This window comes from Macaca nemestrina, chromosome 13 (assembly GCF_043159975.1).
Source record: "Macaca nemestrina isolate mMacNem1 chromosome 13, mMacNem.hap1, whole genome shotgun sequence".
Lineage (NCBI taxonomy): Eukaryota > Metazoa > Chordata > Mammalia > Primates > Cercopithecidae > Macaca > Macaca nemestrina.
The window spans coordinates 119,693,644-119,713,869 of NC_092137.1; the positions used below are offsets into that span (position 1 = coordinate 119,693,644).

At 38.1% G+C, this 20,226-nt stretch overlaps 1 protein-coding gene across 13 annotated transcripts in view; it reads left to right on the plus strand.

Moving 5' to 3' along the window:
• LOC105490079 (testis specific 10) overlaps window positions 1–20,226 on the plus strand; it is a 163,389-nt gene that overhangs the window by 61,214 nt on the left and 81,949 nt on the right. For 9 of the 13 annotated variants that reach the window (XM_011755377.3, XM_011755378.3, XM_011755381.3 and 6 more), the window contains 3 exons: window positions 11,546–11,661; window positions 14,029–14,183; window positions 20,047–20,102. The exons of the other annotated variants lie outside the window; for them this stretch is intronic. In XM_011755377.3, the coding sequence (XP_011753679.1) occupies window positions 11,546–11,661; window positions 14,029–14,183; window positions 20,047–20,102 (327 nt within the window). The remainder of the gene's footprint in view (window positions 1–11,545; window positions 11,662–14,028; window positions 14,184–20,046; window positions 20,103–20,226) is intronic. 13 annotated transcript variants of the gene reach the window in all.

The window sequence follows — 20,226 nt, forward strand, 5'->3', positions numbered from 1 at the left end:
TGCTTTTGTATCCTGAAACTTTTCTGAATTCACTTATCAGTTCTGGGAGCTTTTTGGGAGGAGTCTTTAGGATTTTCTAGGTCTACAATCATATCATCAGCAAACAGCGACAGTTTGAATTCCTCTTTACTGATCTGGATGCCCTTAACTTCTCTTGTGTGATTGCTCTGGCTAGGACTTCCAGTACTATGTTGAATGGAAGTGGTGAGAGTGGGCATCCTTTTCTTCTTCCAGTTCTTGACAGGAATGCTCTCAGTGTTTCCCGTTCAGTATTATGTTGGCTGTAGGTATGTCCATAGGTGACTTTTATTACATTAAGTATGTCCATTTTATACTGATTTTGCTGAGGGATTTATTCATAAAGGGATGCTGGATTTTGTCAGATGCATTTTCTGCATCTATTGAGATGATCACGTGATTTTTGTTTTTTATTCTGTTTATGTGATCTGTCACATTTATTGACTTAAGTATGTTCAACCTTCCTTGCCTCCCTGGTATGAAACCCACTTGATCATGGTGGATTATCTTTTTGATATGCTGTTGGATTTGGTTAGCTAGTATTTTGTTAAGGATTTTTGCATCTATATTCATCAGATACATTTGTCTATAGTTTCACTTTTTGTTATGTCCTTTCCTGGTTTTGGTATTTAGGGTGATGCTGGCTTCATAGAATGATTTAGGGAAAATTCCATCTTTATCTTGTAGAATAGTTTCAGTAGGATTGGTACTAATTCTTCTTTGAATGTCTGATAGAATTCAGCTGGTCCTTGACTTTTTTCTGTGGGCAATTTTTAAATTACTATTTCAATCCCACTATTACTGGTCTGTTCAGGGTTTCTAATTCTTCCTGGTTTAAGCTAGGAGGGTCGTATATTTTCAGGAATTTATCCATCTCCTCTAGGTTTTCTAGTTTATGTGTGTAAAGGTGTTTGTAGTAGCCTTAAATGATCTTTTGTATTTCTGTGATGTCAGTTGTAATATCTCCCATTTCATTTCTGATTGAGCTTATTTGTATCTTCTGTCTTCTTTTCTTAGTTAAATCTTGCTGATGGTCTATCAGTTTTACTTATCTTTTCAAAGAACTGGCTTTTTGATTAATTTATTTTTGTGTTTTTTTTGTTTCAGTTTCATTTAGTTTTGCTCTGTTATTTATTATTTCTTTTCTTCTGCTGAGTTTGGGTTTGGTTTGTTCTTGTTTCTCTAGTTTTTTGAGGTGTGATCTTAGATAGTCTGTTTGTGCTCTTTCAGACTTTTTGATGTAGGCATTTAAAGCTATGAACTTTTCTCTTAGCACTGCCTTTGCTATATCCCAGAGGTTTTGATAGGTCGTGTCACTATTATTGTTCAGTTCAAAGAATTTTTAAATTTCCCTCTTGATTTCATTGTTGACCCAATGATCATTCAGGAGCATGTTATTTAATTTCCATGTATTTGCATGGTTTTGAAGATTCCTTTTGGAGTTGATTTCCAATTTTATTCAATTGTGGTCAGAGACAGTACTTGATATAATTTAAATTTTCTTAAATTTATTGAGACTTGTTTGGTGGCCTACGATATGGTCTATCTTGAAGAACATTCCATGTGCTGATGAATAGAGTGTATATTCTGTGGTTGTTGGGTGGAATGTTCTGTAAATATCTGTTAAGTCCATTTGTTCTAGGGTATAGTTTAAATCCATTGTTTCTTTGTTGACTTTCTGTCTTGATGACCTGTCAAGTGCTGTCAGTGGAGTATTGAAGTCCCCCACTATTATTGTGCTTCTGTCTATGCCAATTTTTAGGTTTAGTAATAATTGTTCTATATTTAAGATTGTGATACCTTCCTGTTGGACAAGGCCTTTTATTATTATATAATGTCCCTCTTTGTCTTTTTCAACTGCTGTTGTTTTCAAGTTTGTTTTGTCTGATATAAGAATAGCTACTCCTGCTTGCTTTTGGTATCCATTTGCATGGAATGTCTTTTTCCACCCCTTTACCTTAAGTTTATGTGAATTCTTATGTGTTAGGTGAGTCTCTTGAAAGCAGCAGATACGTGTTCGGTGAATTATCAATTGTGCCATTCTGTATCTTTTAAGTGGAGCATTTAGGCCACTTACATTCAATGTTAGTATTGAGATGTGACATACTATTCTATTCCTCGTGCTATTTGCTGCCCGAATACTTTGGTATTTACGTATGTATGTATGTATGCATGCATGTATGTATTTACTTACTGTGTTGTGTTATAGGTCCTGGGAGATTCATGCTTTAAGGAGATTCTGTTTGATGTATATTGAGGATTTGTTTCAAGATACAGAGCTCATTTTGCAGTTCTTTGTAGTGCTGGCTTAGTAGTGGTGTATTCTCTCTGCATTTGCTTGTCTGAAAAAGACTATCTTTCCTTCATTTATGAAGCTTAGTTTCACTGGATACAAAATTATTGGCTGACAGTTGTTTTTGTTTAAGGAGGCTGAAGATAGAACAATTCCTTCTAGCTAGTAGGGTTTCTGCTGAGAAATTTGCTGTTAATCTGAGAGATTTTCCTTCATAGGTTAGCTCATGCTTTTGCCTCACAGCTCTTAATATTCTTTTCTTTGTCTTTCCTTTAGATACCTTGATGACTATGTGCCTAGGTGATGATCTTTTTGTGATGAATTTCCCAGGTGTTCTTTGAACTTGTTATATTTGGATGTCTAGATCTCTAGCAAGGCCAGGGAAGTTTTCCTTGATTATTCCCCCAAATACGTTTTCCATACTTTTAGATTTCTCTTCTTCCTCAGGAATGCCAATTATTTTTGGGTTTGGTTGTTTAACATAATCCAAAACTTCTTGGAAGCTTTGTTCATTTTTTTAAAAAATCTTTTTTATTTGTCTTTGTTGGATTGGGTTATTTTGAAAATCTTGTCTTCAGGCTCTAAAGTTTTTTCTTCTACTTGTTTAATTCTATTGCTGAGACTTTCCAGTGCATTTTGTGTTTCTGTAACTGTGTCCTTGATTTCCAGAAGTTGTGATTGTTTTTTATTTATATTACCTATTTCACTGAAGATTTCTTCCCTCCTATCTTGTATCATTTTTTTGATTTCATTAAATTAGACTTTGCCTTTTTCTGGTGCCTCCTTGATTAGCTTAATAACTGACCTTCTGAATTCTTTTCTGGCAAATCAGGGATTTCTTCTTGGTTTGGATCCATTGCTGGTGAGCTAGTGTGATTTTTTTATTTTTTGAGAGTGTTGAAGAACCTTGTTTTGTCATATTACCAGAATTGTATTTCTGGTTCTTTCCCATTTGGGTAGGCTATGTCAGAGGGAAGATCTGGGGCTCAGGGGCTGCTGTTCAGATTCTTTTGTCCCATGGGGTACTCCCTTTATATAGTACTCTCCCTCTTTTCCTAGAGGGATGTGGCTTCCTGACAGCCGAACTGTAGTGATTGTTATTTCTCTTCTGTATCTAGCCACCCAGTGGGTCTACCAGGTTCTGGACTGGTACTGGGGGGTGTCTGTACAGAGTCCTGTGATATGAACCATCTTCTGGTCTCTCAGCTGTGGATAGCAGCACCTGCTCTGGTGGAGGTAGCAGGAGAGTGAAATGGACTCTGTGAGGGTCCTTAGTTGTATTATTGTTGTTTATTGTACTACTTTTGTGCTGGTTGGCCTCCTGCCAGGAGGTGGCACTTTCAAGAAAGCATCAGCTGTGGTAGTATAGGGAGGATCAGATGGTGAGTGGGGGGGCCCCAGAACTCCCAAGAGAATATGACCTTTGTCTTCAGCTACCAGGGTGGATAGAGGAAAACCCTCAGGTGGGGGCAGGGTTAGTCGTATCAGAGCTTAGATTCTCCTTGGGTGGGGCTTGCTACCACTGCTGTAGGGGATGGGAGTGTAGTTCCCAGGTCAACAGAGTTATGCTTCCAGGAGGATTATGGCTGTCTCTCCTGTGTCATGCAGGTCACTAGGCAAGTGGGGGAAACCAGCAGTTACAGGCCTTACCCAGCTCCCGTGCAACCCAAAAGGCCAATGTCACTCCCACCGTGCCTTCCCTAACAACAGCACCGGGTTTGTTGACAGGCAGTGGGCAAGCAGGGCTAAGAACTTGCCTCAGGCTACCAGCTTCCTGGCTGAGAAAGCAGGCAGGGCTTTCAGGTTTTGTGCCACCCCGCCTGCCCACATCTGCACTTGGGCTTCATCTCTTTCCCTGAGTTCTGTCCAAGAAACTTCACATTTGGTTGGAATTGCCACAAAATTCAGTTGGAAGTTTCCTTCTCCCTGTGGTCTTTTCCCAGTTCCTCTGGCAGCCCTCCCCAAGGACCCCTGTGAGACAGTGTGTCAGAGATGGCTTCCCTGGGGACTGAGCTCTTCCCGCTGCTTACTCTACTGCTGTATTTCGCTTGGCTGTCTAAATTATCTCAGCTCCAGGTAAGGTAAAATCCTTCTCCCACGATCTGGACCTTCAGTTTCCCTAGTGAAGGTGTGTGTTTGCGGGTGGATGATCCCCTTTTCCCACTTTCCCACTTTGGGCACTCCAATTATTTGGGCTGTCTCTCAGGTCCTGCAGGAGCAATCAATCCCCTTCCTTCAAAGGGTCTGTGGATTCTCTCGGCTTTCCTAGTATGTTCCTGCAGTAGTTCTTGGAGCAAAAGTTCACAGTGTGAGTCTCCACACACTGCTTTGTTTGTCTGAGTGAGAGCTTCAAATTAGTCCTGCCTTCTATCTGCCATTTTCTCCCCCACAATCCTTTTTTAAAATTGTGAAGTGGTAGTCCATAGTACAGATAAACCACATGCTTTTATTAATACTTCGTTGATAGATATTTGGATTAGTCACACACTTTTAGAGTAAGAGTGCTGTAAAATTTTTGCATATGCCTTTTTATGGGCATATGTTTTTATTCTCTTGAATAAATAGGAGTGGAATTATTGGGTTACATGGTAAGCATGCGTTTAATTTCATAAGGAATGATCAGTTTTGCACGTGATTCTATGATTTTCCCGTCCCAGTAACAATGTATAATGCAGCCCTTTTAAATCAGGCCTCAGAGAGAATGAGAATTGAGTTCTAATTTGCTAAGATACCTATTGTATATATGGTAGTCCCCTCTTATCGAGGGGGATATGCTCCAAGACCCTCAGTGGATGGCTGAAACCACAGCTATTAATACTGAACCCTGTATGTACTCTGTGTTTTTTCCTAAATATACATACCTATGATAACGTTTAATTTATAAATTAGGTACAGTAAGAGATTAACAACAATAACTAATAATAAAATAGGGCAATTACAACCACATATTGTAAAAGTTTTATGAATGTGGCCTCTCTCTTTTCAGTTGACTGTGGGTAACTGAACCCAGAGAAAGAGAAACCACAGATAAGAGGGGCTACTACACCGAATTACCATCTCTCCTGGATTCATAGGAATCTAGAATCGTACTAGCTTTGGGCTATCCTTGAGACAACTGAGAAAATAGTCACTGAATTAATTTTATCTAGTTCTTTCTCCCACAGAACCCCATATGAGAAAGGTTGTATTAGAGTTTAATTTGTTCAATCCATGTCCTTAGCAGCATTTTCAGTCTCTAATTTTAGCCATTTTACTGGATGTGAAGAGATATAATTGTGTGGTTTTAATCTGTATTTTCTTGATTCCTAATGATGTTGAGTGCCAGTTTGGTGTGCCATTTGTATATCTTATTTTGTTAAGTGTCTGTTCGATTCTATTGCTCATTTTTTCGCTTGGTGATTTTTATTGTTTATTTGTAGGCATTATTGTAGCTAGAAACCGTTTATCTGAAATGTAGTATGTTTTTTTTAACCAGTCTGTGGCTTGTTTTTTGCTTGTACTTTTTTTGTTTTTGATGAACAAAAATTTTAGTGTTTCTTTTTCTAGAGACACTGTCTTATTCTGTCACTCAGGCTGGACAGCAGTGGCGCGATCACAGCTCACTGCAGCCTCAAACTCCTAGGCTCCAGAGATGGCACTGCCTCAGCCTCCTGGGTAGCTGGGACTGAAGGTATGCGCTACCGTGACCAGCCAATTAAAAAAAAAAAAAAATATATATATATATATGTATGTGTGTCTATGTGTGTGTATATATATGTGTATGTGTGTATATGTGTGTGTGTGTGTGTGTGTGTGTATTTGTTGTTGTTGAGACAGAGTTTTGCTTTCGTTGCCCAGGCTGGAGTGCAATGGTGCCATCTCGGCTCACCGCAACCTCCTCCTCCTGGGTTCAAGTGATTCTCCTCCCTCAGCCGCCCTAGTGACTGGGATTACAGGCATGCGCCACTACGCCCAGCTAATTTTGTATTTTTAGTAGAGACGGGGTTTTTCCATGTTGGTCAGGCTGGTCTTGAACTCCTGACCTCAGGTGATCTGCCTGCCTCAGCCTCCCAAAGTGCTGGGATTACAGGCATTAGCCACCGTGCCTGGCCTAAAAATTTTTTTTTTTTTTTTTTTTTTGAGACGGAATCTCGCCCTGTTGCCCAGGCTGGAGTGCAGTGGCACAATCTCGGCTCACTGCAAGCTCTGCCTCCTGGGTTCACGCCATTCTTCTGCCTCAGCCTCCCGAGTAGCTGGGACTACAGGCACCCACCACCACACCCGGCTAATTTTTTGTATTTTCAGTAGAGACGGAGTTTCACTGTGTTAGCCAGGATGGTCTCAATCTCCTGACCTTGTGATTCGCCCGCCTGGACCTCCCGAAGTGCGGGGATTACAGGCATGAGCCAGCGTGCATAGGGTCTTGCTATGTTGTCCAGGATGGCCTTGAACATCTAGCCTCAGTTTTTTGGTAGATTTTATAGGATTTCCTGTGTAGATTATCATGTCACCTGTGAATAAAGAGTTTTGCTTCTTTTCTAATCTTAATGCCTTGTGTTTCTTTTTCTTTCCTTATTTACTTGATAGAAACTCTGGTGCAGTGTTGAACAGAAGAATGAGAACAGTCATCTTTGTTTTGTTCCTGATTTTGGAAGGAAAGCAATTCAGCCTTTCCTCTTTGTAATGTCAGCTATAAGCTTTTTGTAGATGTCTATTATGAGATTGGAAAAGGTGTCTTCTATCTGTAGTTTGCTGGGTGTTCTTATTAAGGATGGATATTGGATTTTGTCAAATGCTTATTCTGCATCTGTTGATATCATCATTTTTTCTTTCTCAGTCTGTTAATATGAGTTATTAATGATTAATTTTTAATTTTCAAATTGTAAACCAATCTGGCATTCCTGGGTAAACCCCACTTGGTCATAGTAGATTCTAATTTTCTTGGATTTGATTGCTATGATTGGTTAAAACTTTTAACACATATGTTTATGCTTTCTCCAAAAGCATTGTAATTTTACATTTTATGGTTAAGTTTTTTGTGTATGGTGTCATGTAGTGGTCAGAGTTCTTTTTTTTCCATACAACAATACAATTGGGTTTTTTTGGTTTGCTTTTGTTCATTTTATTTTACTTTCCAACTTTTAAGTTCAGGGGTACGTGTACAGGTTTGTTATGTAGGTAAACCCCTGTCATGGGTGTTTGTTGTGCAGAATATTTCATCCCTCAGGGTAATGCAGTTGTTTTAGCACCAGTTGTTTCCTTTCCCCATTGGATTGCTTTGATGTATTTATTGAAAATTGATTGACCGTATATCCGTGGTCTATTTCTGTGTTCTGTATTCTGCTTTACTAGTCTATGTGTTGATCCTTATACTGATGCCAATCCGTCTTGAATAGTGTAGTAAGTCTCAAAGTCAGCTTTGGTAAGTCCTCTAAATTTATTTCTTGTTTTCTATTTGTTTATCCTTCTACTAAAATTTCTTCAATTTGTTGTCAGTGTGCTAATTCATTTATCAAGTGTTACACCATATATATTTTTAACTTCATCTACTACATTTTCTCATGACTGTTGTTTGTTCCATTTTCCCTATCTTTTTTCATATTGATAATATCTAGCAGTGTCTTTTATTTAGTTTTTTAAATTTTTCTGGAACTCCAGAAAAAAAATACTACTTTTTTTTTTTTTTTTTTTTAAGACAGGATCGCCCTCTGTTGCTCAGGCTGGAGTATAGTGGCATAATCATAGCTCACTGCAGCCTTGACCTCTCAGGCACAAGTGATTCTCTTGCCTCAGCCTCCCAAGTAGCTGGGACCACAGACATGTGCCACCGTACTTGACTAATTTTTAAAAAATTTTTTGTAGAGACAGGGTCTTCCTGTGTTGCCCAGGCTGGTCTTGATCTTCCAGCCTCAAGTGATCCTTCCACATTGGCCTCCCAAAGTGCTAGGACTACAGGCATGAGCCATCATGCCTGGCTTCTCCTTTCTTTTAATTTTTTTTGGGCTAATTTTTTGGATGCATTTTTTAGATTAATTAATTAATTTTGAGACAGAGTCTCACTCTGTCACTCAGGCTGGAGTGCAGTGGTGCGATCTCAGCTCACTGCAGCCTCCGCCTCCCAGATTCAAGCGATTCTCCTGCCTCAGCCTCCTGAATAGCTAGGATTGCAGGCGCACGCCACCATGTCTGGCTAATTTTTGTATTTTTAGTAGAGACGGGGTTTCACCATATTGGTTAGGCTGGTCTTGAACTCCTGACCTCATGATCTGCCCGCCTCGACCTCCCAAAGTGCTGGGATTACAGGCATGAGCCACCACTCCTGGCCTGGATGCATTTATTCTAATATACCTGCTTCTGCGTGATTTTGTAATCAGTGTGTTTTGTTTTGTTTCATTTTTAAATGACTGGCCTTCTCAAATGTCTTACAGTTTTGGCCCTGGAACAGATTTTCCCATGGAGATACAAGTTATTGTGTAAAACAATGCTTTTGGGTGACTAAAAATGTCAGCCTCTTTGAGTTTATGGTATGGGGGATTGGAGACACGCTGATGCCATAAAACCACTATCACTTTCTGCCTCATATACAGCTGCTTTGTTAATTTTTCACCCGTTGCTCCCCTGGATGAAGAGACATCAGGAGTTTCCATTAGTCTATTCTTGTGTTGCCATAAAGAAATACCTGAGTGTGGGTAATTTTAAAAGAAAAGAAATTTATTTTAGCTCATGGTTCCGCAGGCTGTACAGGAAGCGTGGTGCTGGCATTTGCTTTTGGTGAGGGCCCGATACAGCTTACCATCTTGGTGGTAAGCAAAAGCAAAGGGGGAGCCAGTGCATCACATGACAAGGGCAGGAGCAAGAGAAAAGGGGAGGTCCCAGACTTCTTTGAATAGTCAGATCTCATGTGAACTAACTAGTGAGAACTCACTTATCAGCAAGGGGATAGTGTTAAACCATCATGAAGGACCTGCCCCCATGATCCAATCATCTCTCCCCAGGCCCCACTTCCAACATTGGGAAGCACATTTCAACATGAGATTTGGAGGGGACACACATCCAAACCATAGCAGGTGCATTCCTTAACAGCCTTGGCTGCATATTAGAACCAAAAGAGGAACTTTAAAAAACAAGAGTGAGGTTGATTCTCATTCCCAGGTATTTTAATTTAATTGGCGGAATTGTGCAGCCTAAATCTAGGGCTTTTTTTTTGTTTTACTGCTTTAAAATAATTTCATAATTTGGAGGAAGTTGCAAAAATATACAGAGAAGTTGATGTATACCCTTCACCCACTTTCCCATAATGATTACATTTTGTATCACTATAGTACAGTATCAAAGCCAGAAAATTGACATTGGTACAATGTCTGTGCATAGTTCTGCACAGTTCTGTCATTTTATCACATATGTAGTTTCATGTAACTACTACCACATTCAAGACACAAAAAGTCTGTTACCACAAAAATATCCCTCATGCTACTCCATTACAGTCACATCTCCTCTTCCCCAACCATGATCCCTAATATCTGACACTAATCTGTTTTCCAACTCTGTAATTTTGTCATTTCAAGAATGTTGTAGGAATAGAATCATACAGATGTGATTTTCAAGATTTGCTTGCCATTGAGATCCAGCCGAGTATTAAATTTTGCTACTTTTTAATATTGTTGAGTAACATTCCATAGTATGAATGTACCATAATTTGTTCAGCGATTCACCTGGTGAGGGACATTTTCATTGTTTCCAGGTTATGGCTGTTAAAAATAAGGTAGAGCATATGCATTTAATATAATTATTGATAGGGCTCAATTCTCCATGTTAGTTTTTGGGGATGTTTTTCGTTTGTTTCTTTCCTCTGTTTCTCATGTCTCTGTTTTTGTTTTCCTGCCTTTTCATGGATTACTTGACATTTTTTAGAATTCCATTTTTGATATCTGTAGTATTTTTGAGTGTCTATAGACTTTTCAGTGGTTGCTCTGTGAATTGCCCTTACTTATCACCATCCACTGGTGTCACATTTTACCAGTTTGAATAAAGTATAGAAATCTTGCCTCCTTTTAAGTCCTTTTATCCTCCCCCATTTATAATTGTCTTAATAGATACAGATTAATACCTCTTTAGTCTTGGATGTCATCTTTTATCAGCTATTATTTTTGTTGAATATTGTCTTTATTCTTCCCTACTGGGATTTTGATTTGGTAAATATTGGACCTTCTTATTCTGTCTTTTATGTCTGTTAACCTTTATTTTGTATTTTTTCATTGTTTTATTTGTGCTCTAATATAGGACCGCTGATCTGTTTTTTCCCCCCAGTTTACCAGTTATCTCTTTGGCAGTGTCTATTCTGTATTTTTAACTTGTCCACTGAGTTTTGTAATCTTTAAAATTTTGATATTAGTTTAACTTTGTGAAGTTCTATGTGGTTCTTTTCCAAATGTGTTGACTTTTTAATATATGCTGTTACTTATATGTTTGTATTTAAACACATGTATTTCTAAGTTTCTATTTGATAGTGCTGTAGTCTGAAGTTCTTAGGGATCTAATTTAGTTTGTGTGTCTTTTGACTCCCACTAAGGTTGGATTGTTTCTTGATGTATTTTTAAATTTTGAATTATGAGATCATTTTCCATAGGCTTTTGTCTGGGGTTTAGTTCTGTGCTTGGGTTGAGAGCATGCCTCTGGAGTTTTGTGAGGGGTTCCTGATTATATGACCAATCAGGAACCAAATTTTATTTTGATGTTTTAGATTGAGATGAAGATTCTTTGTTGTTATTATTTTCCTGAGCCTAGCAGCAATTGACAAGGTGTTTTTCTCTAGTTCGACCTTCTCACTGATGGTATGTCGCTCTGTATTTACATGGGACACCTCAGTTCTATTTCTTGTGTTGCAGACATCTCTATGGCCTCCTCTTGTTATCTGAATTAAAACATGAAACCCGAGGCTGTTGAGACAGACAAACCCCAACCATAGCTAACATAATAGTTCCTAATCTGATTGCTCTGATTTGGCATTAGGACACCTAGGGAAGGTAGTATTACCAAAATGCTAATAGTAGCTTATATTGGAGTAGTGGATTGAAGATCCCCTCTTACCGTTTATTTTTTAAACTTCCTGGTTTTGTAATGAAAATATTAAAACTGTATAAAAATATTAAGAGGAAATAAGTATATTAGTGTCCTTAAAAGTTTTTAGATTTAAACACACTCCAAAATGACAAAACACAAATTTCAGAATTAGTTTTATTATTAAAATATTTGCAGACTTTTGTATGAAAACACAGAAAAAGATCTTTCTGATACTCAACGACACCTTGCTAAGAAAAAATATGAGCTACAGCTTACTCAGGAGAAAATTATGTGCTTGGATGAAAAAATTGGTGAGTTTTTTCCTCCTGATATTACTTTTAGTTTTTCTTAAGTTTGGTAGCAAAGATATGTTTTCTTCTTTTCAGTATAACATAGATAAACTTGGAAACAAGCCCTTAACTAAGTTTATGAATAAAAAATAATAGAAAAATTCATTTTTTTGACAGCAAAATTTTTTAGATTTAGCACCATAAGTACTTAGTGAAAGTTAAAGTTTGTTTGTAAACTTATGATAACTTAAATTTGAGTTTTTTGTGTAATGTAGCTTGTCCATAGCTGCTGTAATGAAACATAGTATCTATATATTACTTTTGGTGGAAAGTGTACATATGGTTCGTTATGTCTATGATATTACTGGGGTTTGTAGAGAAAGTTACTTTTTTAAAGTTTCCTATTTATGTTATTAGTGATCAGTATGAAAATATGGTCATAACTTAATCTTATAGGGTAAAATTTTGGTCAGGGCTATAAAAGAGCCTATTTTAAAGTAGAGGAAATATTGTTAACATGCTATTATATAGTTCAAGAATGTCTGGTATAAACAACTAGGTAGGTGGAGATTCTATGTATCAAACCAGGAAATATTAAAACAGAAATATAAAAGGTAATATTTAAGGAGAACTCATATTTGGGTATTTTAAGTCCCAATAAAGATCTAAGGTAAGCAGTTGAATATTTAAATTTGTGTCTCAGAAGAGAAAGATACATATTTGGGACACATCAGCATATAAATGATATTTTAAAACCATGAAATTACCTAGGGAAATGTAGAGAATGAGGAGAAGAGGATCCAGGACTGAGTAAGAAGAAGCCAAAGAAGTAGGAAGAAGACCCAGAAGTGAGTGTTATTTTGGAAGACCAGAAAGCGAAGTGTTTTTAAAAGGGGAGGATGTGATCAATTGTCAGACACTTTTGAGAAGTGAAATAAGTGAGGCTAAAAAAAATATTGATTGGATTCGGCACATGGGAAGATTTGGTAACACCAAAAAATAAACGTTTGAATGGAGTGTTGGATGTAGAAGATAGAGTGGGTTGAGGAATAAATGGGAAGTGAAGTCGGGACAGAAAAGAATAGAAGTCTCTCAAGAAGTTTGGCTATTAAGTAGCAAGAAAATAGGGTAATAGTTTGAGTGGGCTGTTAGGTTGATAATTTTTTTAAGCTAGGAGATACTAGAGTTATTTTAGAGATGTATTGATTGTTTGATTGCCAGTGGGAATGAATCAGATATCAGTACACACGAAACATGTGGGTTGCCTTAAATGCAATACTGCCTGCAAAAAGAGACGTGGCATATTCTCCAGTACTATATAGATCAAGTTTTTGGCATATGACAATATGGTATTATCTCCCTTAGCACTGCTCCTGGATGGGCCTCACAGGTATTAACCTAGTAGGGATTAATCTTGAAGTCTGGTCTAACAGAGCTTCCCTTGTAGAGCTCTAGACCGGTGGTTCTCAAACTTTCATCTGTGTCAGAACCTTGAGAGCTAATAAAGATCACTGGAGCCAGCCTCCTTGAAGTAGGCTAGGACCAGAGCTTTTGTGTCTCTATCAGTTTCTGTAGGTAAATCTAATACCTTAGAACCCCTACTCTAGACGAGTGGTTCTCAATCCTCATTATACATTAGAATCACTGGGGAAAGAAGGAGTTTCTAAAACACAAATTGCTGTGCCCACCCCCAGAATTTCTGTTTCAGTAGGTCTGGAGTAGAGGCCTAAGAATGTACATTTCCCAGGTGATGCTGATGGTGCTGGTTGAGAAACCACAATTGGAAAACTATTCTTCTATACCAATCATTCAGGCCTTCAACACTGACACTGGCTTGCAAGAGTTCTCACAAATTGAATCATACTTCCTGGGATGATTTTTTTTTTCCTGGGAATTTTTATAACACTATTTTAGAACTATCAGAATATTAGAAGACATTTTATTTTAAAGACTTAATTGAATATTTTATTAAGATTTGTTACTTACCAACTTTTTATACAACAGTACTTCTAGGCTAGAGGGAGGGGAGGGGAAATTAGAGGGGAGAAATGCCACAGATTGTTTTGATATTCCACTTACTTCATCCACCCACTCTCTCTTTTCCCATCATACATGTAAGTCTACTTTGAGAACTTGCAATATAGAGCTTTCCTTCACTATTCTAATTCATTGGTATTGTGCTTTTGTGTTTATGCACCATTTAGGGTTTTGTAATTCACTGTAGTTTTTAATGAAAAAAGCATTTTTTAATTTGGGATATAGCACTCATTGTTAGTAATTGAATATAATACATTAGAAGTAAGGAGAACTTCAAAAAGTATGATAATTTGCTTGAAATAGAAAAAAATTATTTTGATTAAAACAACACTTTTATGATTGCATATTTAGATAATTTCACAAGGCAAAATATTGCACAGCGAGAAGAAATCAGCATTCTTGGTGGAACCCTCAATGATCTGGCTAAAGAAAAGGAATGCCTGCAAGCATGTTTGGATAAAAAATCTGAGAATATTGCATCCCTTGGAGAGAGTTTGGCAATGAAAGTATGTTCTGAGAACTGTGGTTTATAAGGAACGTTTAAATGAAATGTTAAATGTTAAACTGTGGTTTAAAAACTAGAATCTGAATAAAATATTCTAATTTTCTCAAATTTTTTTTCTAGAGAGTTGAAACTTCAAAATCTGACTTTGAAATATTTTAAGATAGTCTTAGGAAGCATGTGTACAAATCCAGTAGTTAATATTTTAAGTTGATTTTTCTATCATGAATTAGTAATTAACATTAACTGACAAGAACTAATTCAGATATCAAAATATAAAGCATGACAATAAAGTAGTGAGACTAATTTCTTCTTAAAAGCATATTTTCAGGTAGTTACCCTTTGTAATATTGTTTAGAACTAGGATAACTTTTCTTTCTTTTTTTTTTTGAGACGGAGTCTTGCTATGTTGCCCAGGCTGGAGTGCAGTGGTTCCATCTCGGCTCACTCCAAGCTCCGCCTCCTGGGTTTACGCCATTCTCCTGCCTCAGCCTCCCGAGTAGCTGGGACTACAGGCGCCCGCCACCGCGCCCGGCTAATTTTTTGTATTTTTAGTAGAGACGGGGTTTCACCGTGTTAGCCAGGATGGTCTCGATCTCCTGACCTCGTGATCCGCCCGTCTCGGCCTCCCAAAGTGCTGGGATTACAGGCTTGAGCCACCGCGCCCGGCCCTAGGAGCACATTTTTACATCATCCTCAGGCTTTGATGATAGGTCACGTAGGGCTGGTGAATAAAGCTGGATGATAACCTCCATCCCACGTTTTTGTTGTTGTTGAAAAAAGATGTTGCCGGCCGCGTGCAGGCAGGGTGCGGTGGCTCACACCTGTAATCCCAGCACTTTGGGAGGCGGAGGCAGGTGGATCACGAGGTCAGGGGTCTGAGACCAGCCTGGCCAACATAGTGAAACCCTGTCTCGACTAAAAATACAAAAAATTAGCCGGGCGTGGTGGCGGGCGCCTGTAATCCCAGCTACTCGGGAGGCTGAGGCAGGAGAATCGCTTGAACCCTGGAGGCGTAGGTTGCAATGAGCCGAGATCGGGCCATTGCGCTCCAGCCCAGGCAACAGTGCGAGACTGTCTCAAAAATAAATAAAATAAATAAAAGGTGTTGCCAAGAAGGCAGAGATATTGGTATTATTTTCTACCTTATAAACTGATTCTGAAAGCAGTTCCTAAGCTGTTTTCACAAATATCTTAAGCAAAAGTAGCATCATTGGAATAAGGGCTTTCCCTGCTCTAAGGTAACTAATTCGTTAATTTATGTTTCCACTCATCCATGCACTCTTTCAACAAACATTTGTTGACATGTACCATGTGTTATGTTAGAAACTGAGGGTGGGCCGGGCGCGGTGGCTCACGCCTGTAATCCCAGCACTCTGGGAGGCCGAGGCGGGCGGATCACGAGGTCAGGAGATCGAGACCATCCTGGCTAACACGGTGAAACCCCGTCTCCACTAAAAATAGAAAAAAAATTAGCTGGGCGTGGTGGTGGGCACTTGTAGTTCCAACTACTCGGGAGGCTGAGGCAGGAGAATGGCGTGAACCCAGAAGGCAGAGCTTGGAGTGAGCTGAGATGGAACCACTGCACTCCAGCCTGGCCTACGAGCGAGACTCCGTCTCAAAAAAAAAAAAAAAAAAAGAAAGTGAGGATGAGGCCGGGCATGGTGGCACACGCCTGTAGTCTCAGCTACTTGGGAGGCTGAGGCAGGAGTATCACTTGAGCCTGGGAGGTGGACGTTGCAATGAGCCTAGTTCCTGCTGTTCTACTCCAGCCTGCATGACAGAGCAAGACTCTGTCTCAAAAAAAAAAAAAAAAAAAGTGAATGGTCTGCTTTATCAAAGCCTCTAGTGTAATAAGGAGAGAGAGAAAGGAACTGTTAGGATAGAATGTATTCAGTGCCATAATGACATATGCACAATGTGTTGTTGGAGTTGGGCAAAAACACACGTGATTCAGCCTGGGAATTGGGTTAAGGGAGGAGGAAGGTCTGGAAAAACCTTCCATTAAGTAAGTGATGGTGCCTGGACTCCCCTGAAAAATGACTAGATAGTAGTCAGGAGAATATTTAGGGGAAGAAGACAATGAGAACGGGTGATCCAGACAGGTTGAACAGCTTAAGTGAGAGTCCAGTGGCTTTCATGAGAGAATTTCATGACACTTCCTGATAGTTTTCCCTGGCCAGAGAACAGGTTGTAGAGAGATACATATGGGAGGGCAAAGAAAAGATGGGATAGGCAGACAGTCCCTTCTCTGCTATGATGCTAATTGCAGCCTTACAGTGCATGTATGTGTGTGTGTATATATATATGTATATATCCCATCTCTTCATCTATCTATATAGATATATGATCTATGTATACAGATTTAGATATATGAAGAGATATATATGAAAAGATGGGATATAGATATAGCTATATGAAGAGATGGGATAGATAAGGAAAAATCATAAAAGTACATGTGATGTTTAGTGTGAGCTCTGTCTTCATGGATATAGAGGGTCACTGAAATAATGATAATGAAATGTTACAATTAGGTATTTATTTTATAACAAATATTCTGGCATTTTAACATTTATATGAGAGATGGATTATAGGGAAATGAGAATAGTGACAGGGACACTAGTTAAGAAAACAGTGTTGAGACCTATATTAGAATAGTAGGCTTATCAGTGAGAGAAATAGGTCTCTTAAGGAAGTAAAATTAACAAGGTGTGGTTTCTGGCTTAAGAATCACATGGATAATTCCTATGTGTGAAGGAAGAAACAGGAACTAGAACAGCCTTATAAAGGAAAGTTATTGACATGTTGAGTTTGAATTGTCTTTGGGATATGTAGGTGAAATATTGAAATATTCAAAGGCTCTTGGATTTTTAGGTTTGGAGAAAAATTTAATTAAAGTTGATAGATTTGGGAATCATGGACATAATTGAGGTTATCAAAGGACATGAGATGGTAAATACTTGTGGAAAAGGCTGACTCGTTTTTGAAATTTTAGGTTTCTTTAGGTGGAATTTTGCTTCTCTTTATATTCAAAACATTTCTGAATATTTAAGCATTATTTCCTCTCAAAACACATTTAGAAACAAAATTCTTCACATCTTTCAAAATCTCATTTTCTTGTACTATATCTAATATTTCACATTTCTTCCATTCTGCTAACTGTACCAGTGTTATATTTCTTTCACAAGCAATATTGAGTTAGAAGTCTACTTCAAAATCAAGAACTTTGTATAAGATTTTATGAAAGTAAACACATCCATCCTCTGTAGGGAAAATATCTTGTAAGGTAGTGTTAGGCAATCAAAAGAGGAAATGTTCTCTGCAATGATACCTCAGAGCTGAACTAACAAAGGCCACTCAGTGAAAACTAATACTGTTCACGTGGAGATTACAGAAATAAATTAGCATGGAAAAGTCTACATTATAGTGAATAAAGTGATTTTTTTCCTGGTATTCATGGTTTAAAAAAATGTTTTACTACTTGCTACCAATTAAAGTTAGAAAACTCAATAGCAACTTCATAGATTTTTGGTTAAGAAAAGCCAGATTATTTGAATAATGTTATAGTTTGTTTATTTTTTCTAAATATACTTAGCACCATCCTGTCCAGACTGAATTTTGACAGTTAATATGAATCTACGTCCCTAGTTGGACAACATATGAGGTTGAATAAGGAATATTAAATATTATTTTAAAAAATTGTTAAACATTGAAGTTGTACAACATACTGAGGTTGTACAAAGAATGATGGTACACTTGAGAAATGGTGGTATTAAGGTCATATTAAGAGAAAAATAGGCTAAGAGGATATATTATTGGATTTAACCCAGAAATTTTGTTGCCGTGGATACTTTACAATGTTTCTAGATAATCTTTTTTTTTTTTTTTTAAGATGCACTTATATTGATAAAGCGAAGCCCTTTATAGGCTTATCAAACATATTTTAAGGTTAATCAAGAAAGGACTTTCTTTTTTTTTTTTTTTTTTTTTGAGACAGAGTCTCTGTCGCCCAGGCTGGAGTACAGTGACATAATCTTGGCTCACTGCAACCCTTGCCTCCCGAGTTCAAGCGATTCTCCTGCCTCAGTCTCCTGAGTAACTGGGATTATAGGCACCCACCACCACACCCAGCTAAGTTTTGTATTTTCAGTAGAGACAGGGTTTCACCATGTTGGTCAGGCTGGTCTCGAGCTCCTGACCTCGTGTTCCACCTGCCTCACCCTCTCAAAGTGCTGGGATTACAGGCGTGAGCCACCGCACTCGGCCTCAAGTAAGGACTTTCAAAAGCGCTAGTTCAACTAGCTTTTCAGAATTTGTTTTAGAAATGTATTAAATTATATTTCAAAAATGTGTAAACATTCCATTTTAAGGAGTATTTTGTCTTTTAGTTTTTCCTTCATTGGTTTGTCCTTCTTGAAGGGATTTAACTTTTTTTTTTTTATGCATATTTTAACAACACACCAGTATCCATTACTGCCGGATGTGGAATCTGTACCATTCCATGAGAAAGCAGAATGGGAAACTGTAGCTAAAAATACCCTAGAGGAGAGCACATGAATAAGGGAAGATAGTATGCACAGATACACATGCAAGTGTGTGCAAAACTAACGCTAAAGAAACAGAAACAGCCAGGCGCAGTGGCTCATGCCTGTAATCCCAGCACTTTGGGAGGCCGATGCAGGTGGATCGCTTGAAGTCAGGAGTATGAGACCAGCCTGGCCAACATAGTGAAACCTCGTCTCTACTAAGAATACAAAAAATTAGCTGGGCGTGGTGGCACATGCCTGTAATCCCAGCTTCTCAGGAGGCTGAGGCAGGAGAATCGCTTGAACCCGGGAAGTGGAGGTTGCAGTGAGCCGAGATGGCGCCCTTGCACTCTAGCCTGGGCATCAAGAGCAAAACTCAGTCTCCAAAAAAAAAAAAAAAAAAAAAAAAAAGAAAACAGGAACAGAATTGGTTGGAAAATATAGGTTTGAGTTTTTAAAAATCTTTTTACTTGGTTACTTAAGATTTGAAAATTCAAAGGGCAAGGTGAAATCCAGTTATTACTTAGTGAGATAACTTTCTTACTTTTTTAGGGCTAATGTTAGCTCTAAGTGTCTGTTTATAGTTGGACTAGTTCAGGGTCAATGGAAGTTTTAAAAAGAGGTGTGGGAATGGTATTAAAGGCATTAAGATATTCAAACCCATCTCTGCCTTGACTGACTCCGCTACTTCTACTCCCTCACCACGCCTTTAAAAAAGGAAAATATAAATAGTTTGTTTTTCTTACCTTTTCTCTAGGCCTAATGCTTACCTCCTTATTAGCTCACACCTAAATATCAGTAGTATGCTTCTATACGTAATTGAATTGGAACAACTTTTTGAAGATTTTGTTGCTGGCTAATATAAATAATATACTTAATCAAAATTATTCTTAAATACTAAATTTAGGTATACACGATTGGCTTCTCTGGGTTTTATGACATAAAGAATGCGATCAAGAGAACCAGTTCTAATCCCAGTATAAAATGCCAATACTCCAATGCCAAACCATTGGTTTACCTCCAAAAACAGGTGGTTATAGGGTGTTCTTGTGTTCCTGGGCGACTGCACAAACTATCTTTTAACAAAGAATTTGATATACTGATCTCATGTAATTACACCTAAGTATAGCCTTTACTTTAATGAACATACTATTTTTACCCCGTGCAAATATTCACGTTGATATACTAGACTTTAAAGTATGGAAAAGAATAGGACATACATGTTTTTAAAACCAAATGGAAACCTAAAGGGAAGGGGAAATTTTCTTTTTGTTCATTCAATTTTAACAGAAATAACAGCTTAAGATTTTTTTTTATTTAATACTTATATTATTTTTCAAGGAAAAGACCATTTCAGGCATGAAGAATATCATTGCTGAGATGGAACAGGCATCAAGGTAAATCAGTCATTAACAAATATTGGAGCACTTACTGGGGGGCCAAGTACCAGGTTAGGTACAAAGATAGTAAGAAACAAGGGGCTTAGTGATACGTGTAAGGTGCTAACTCTCTCATCAAACG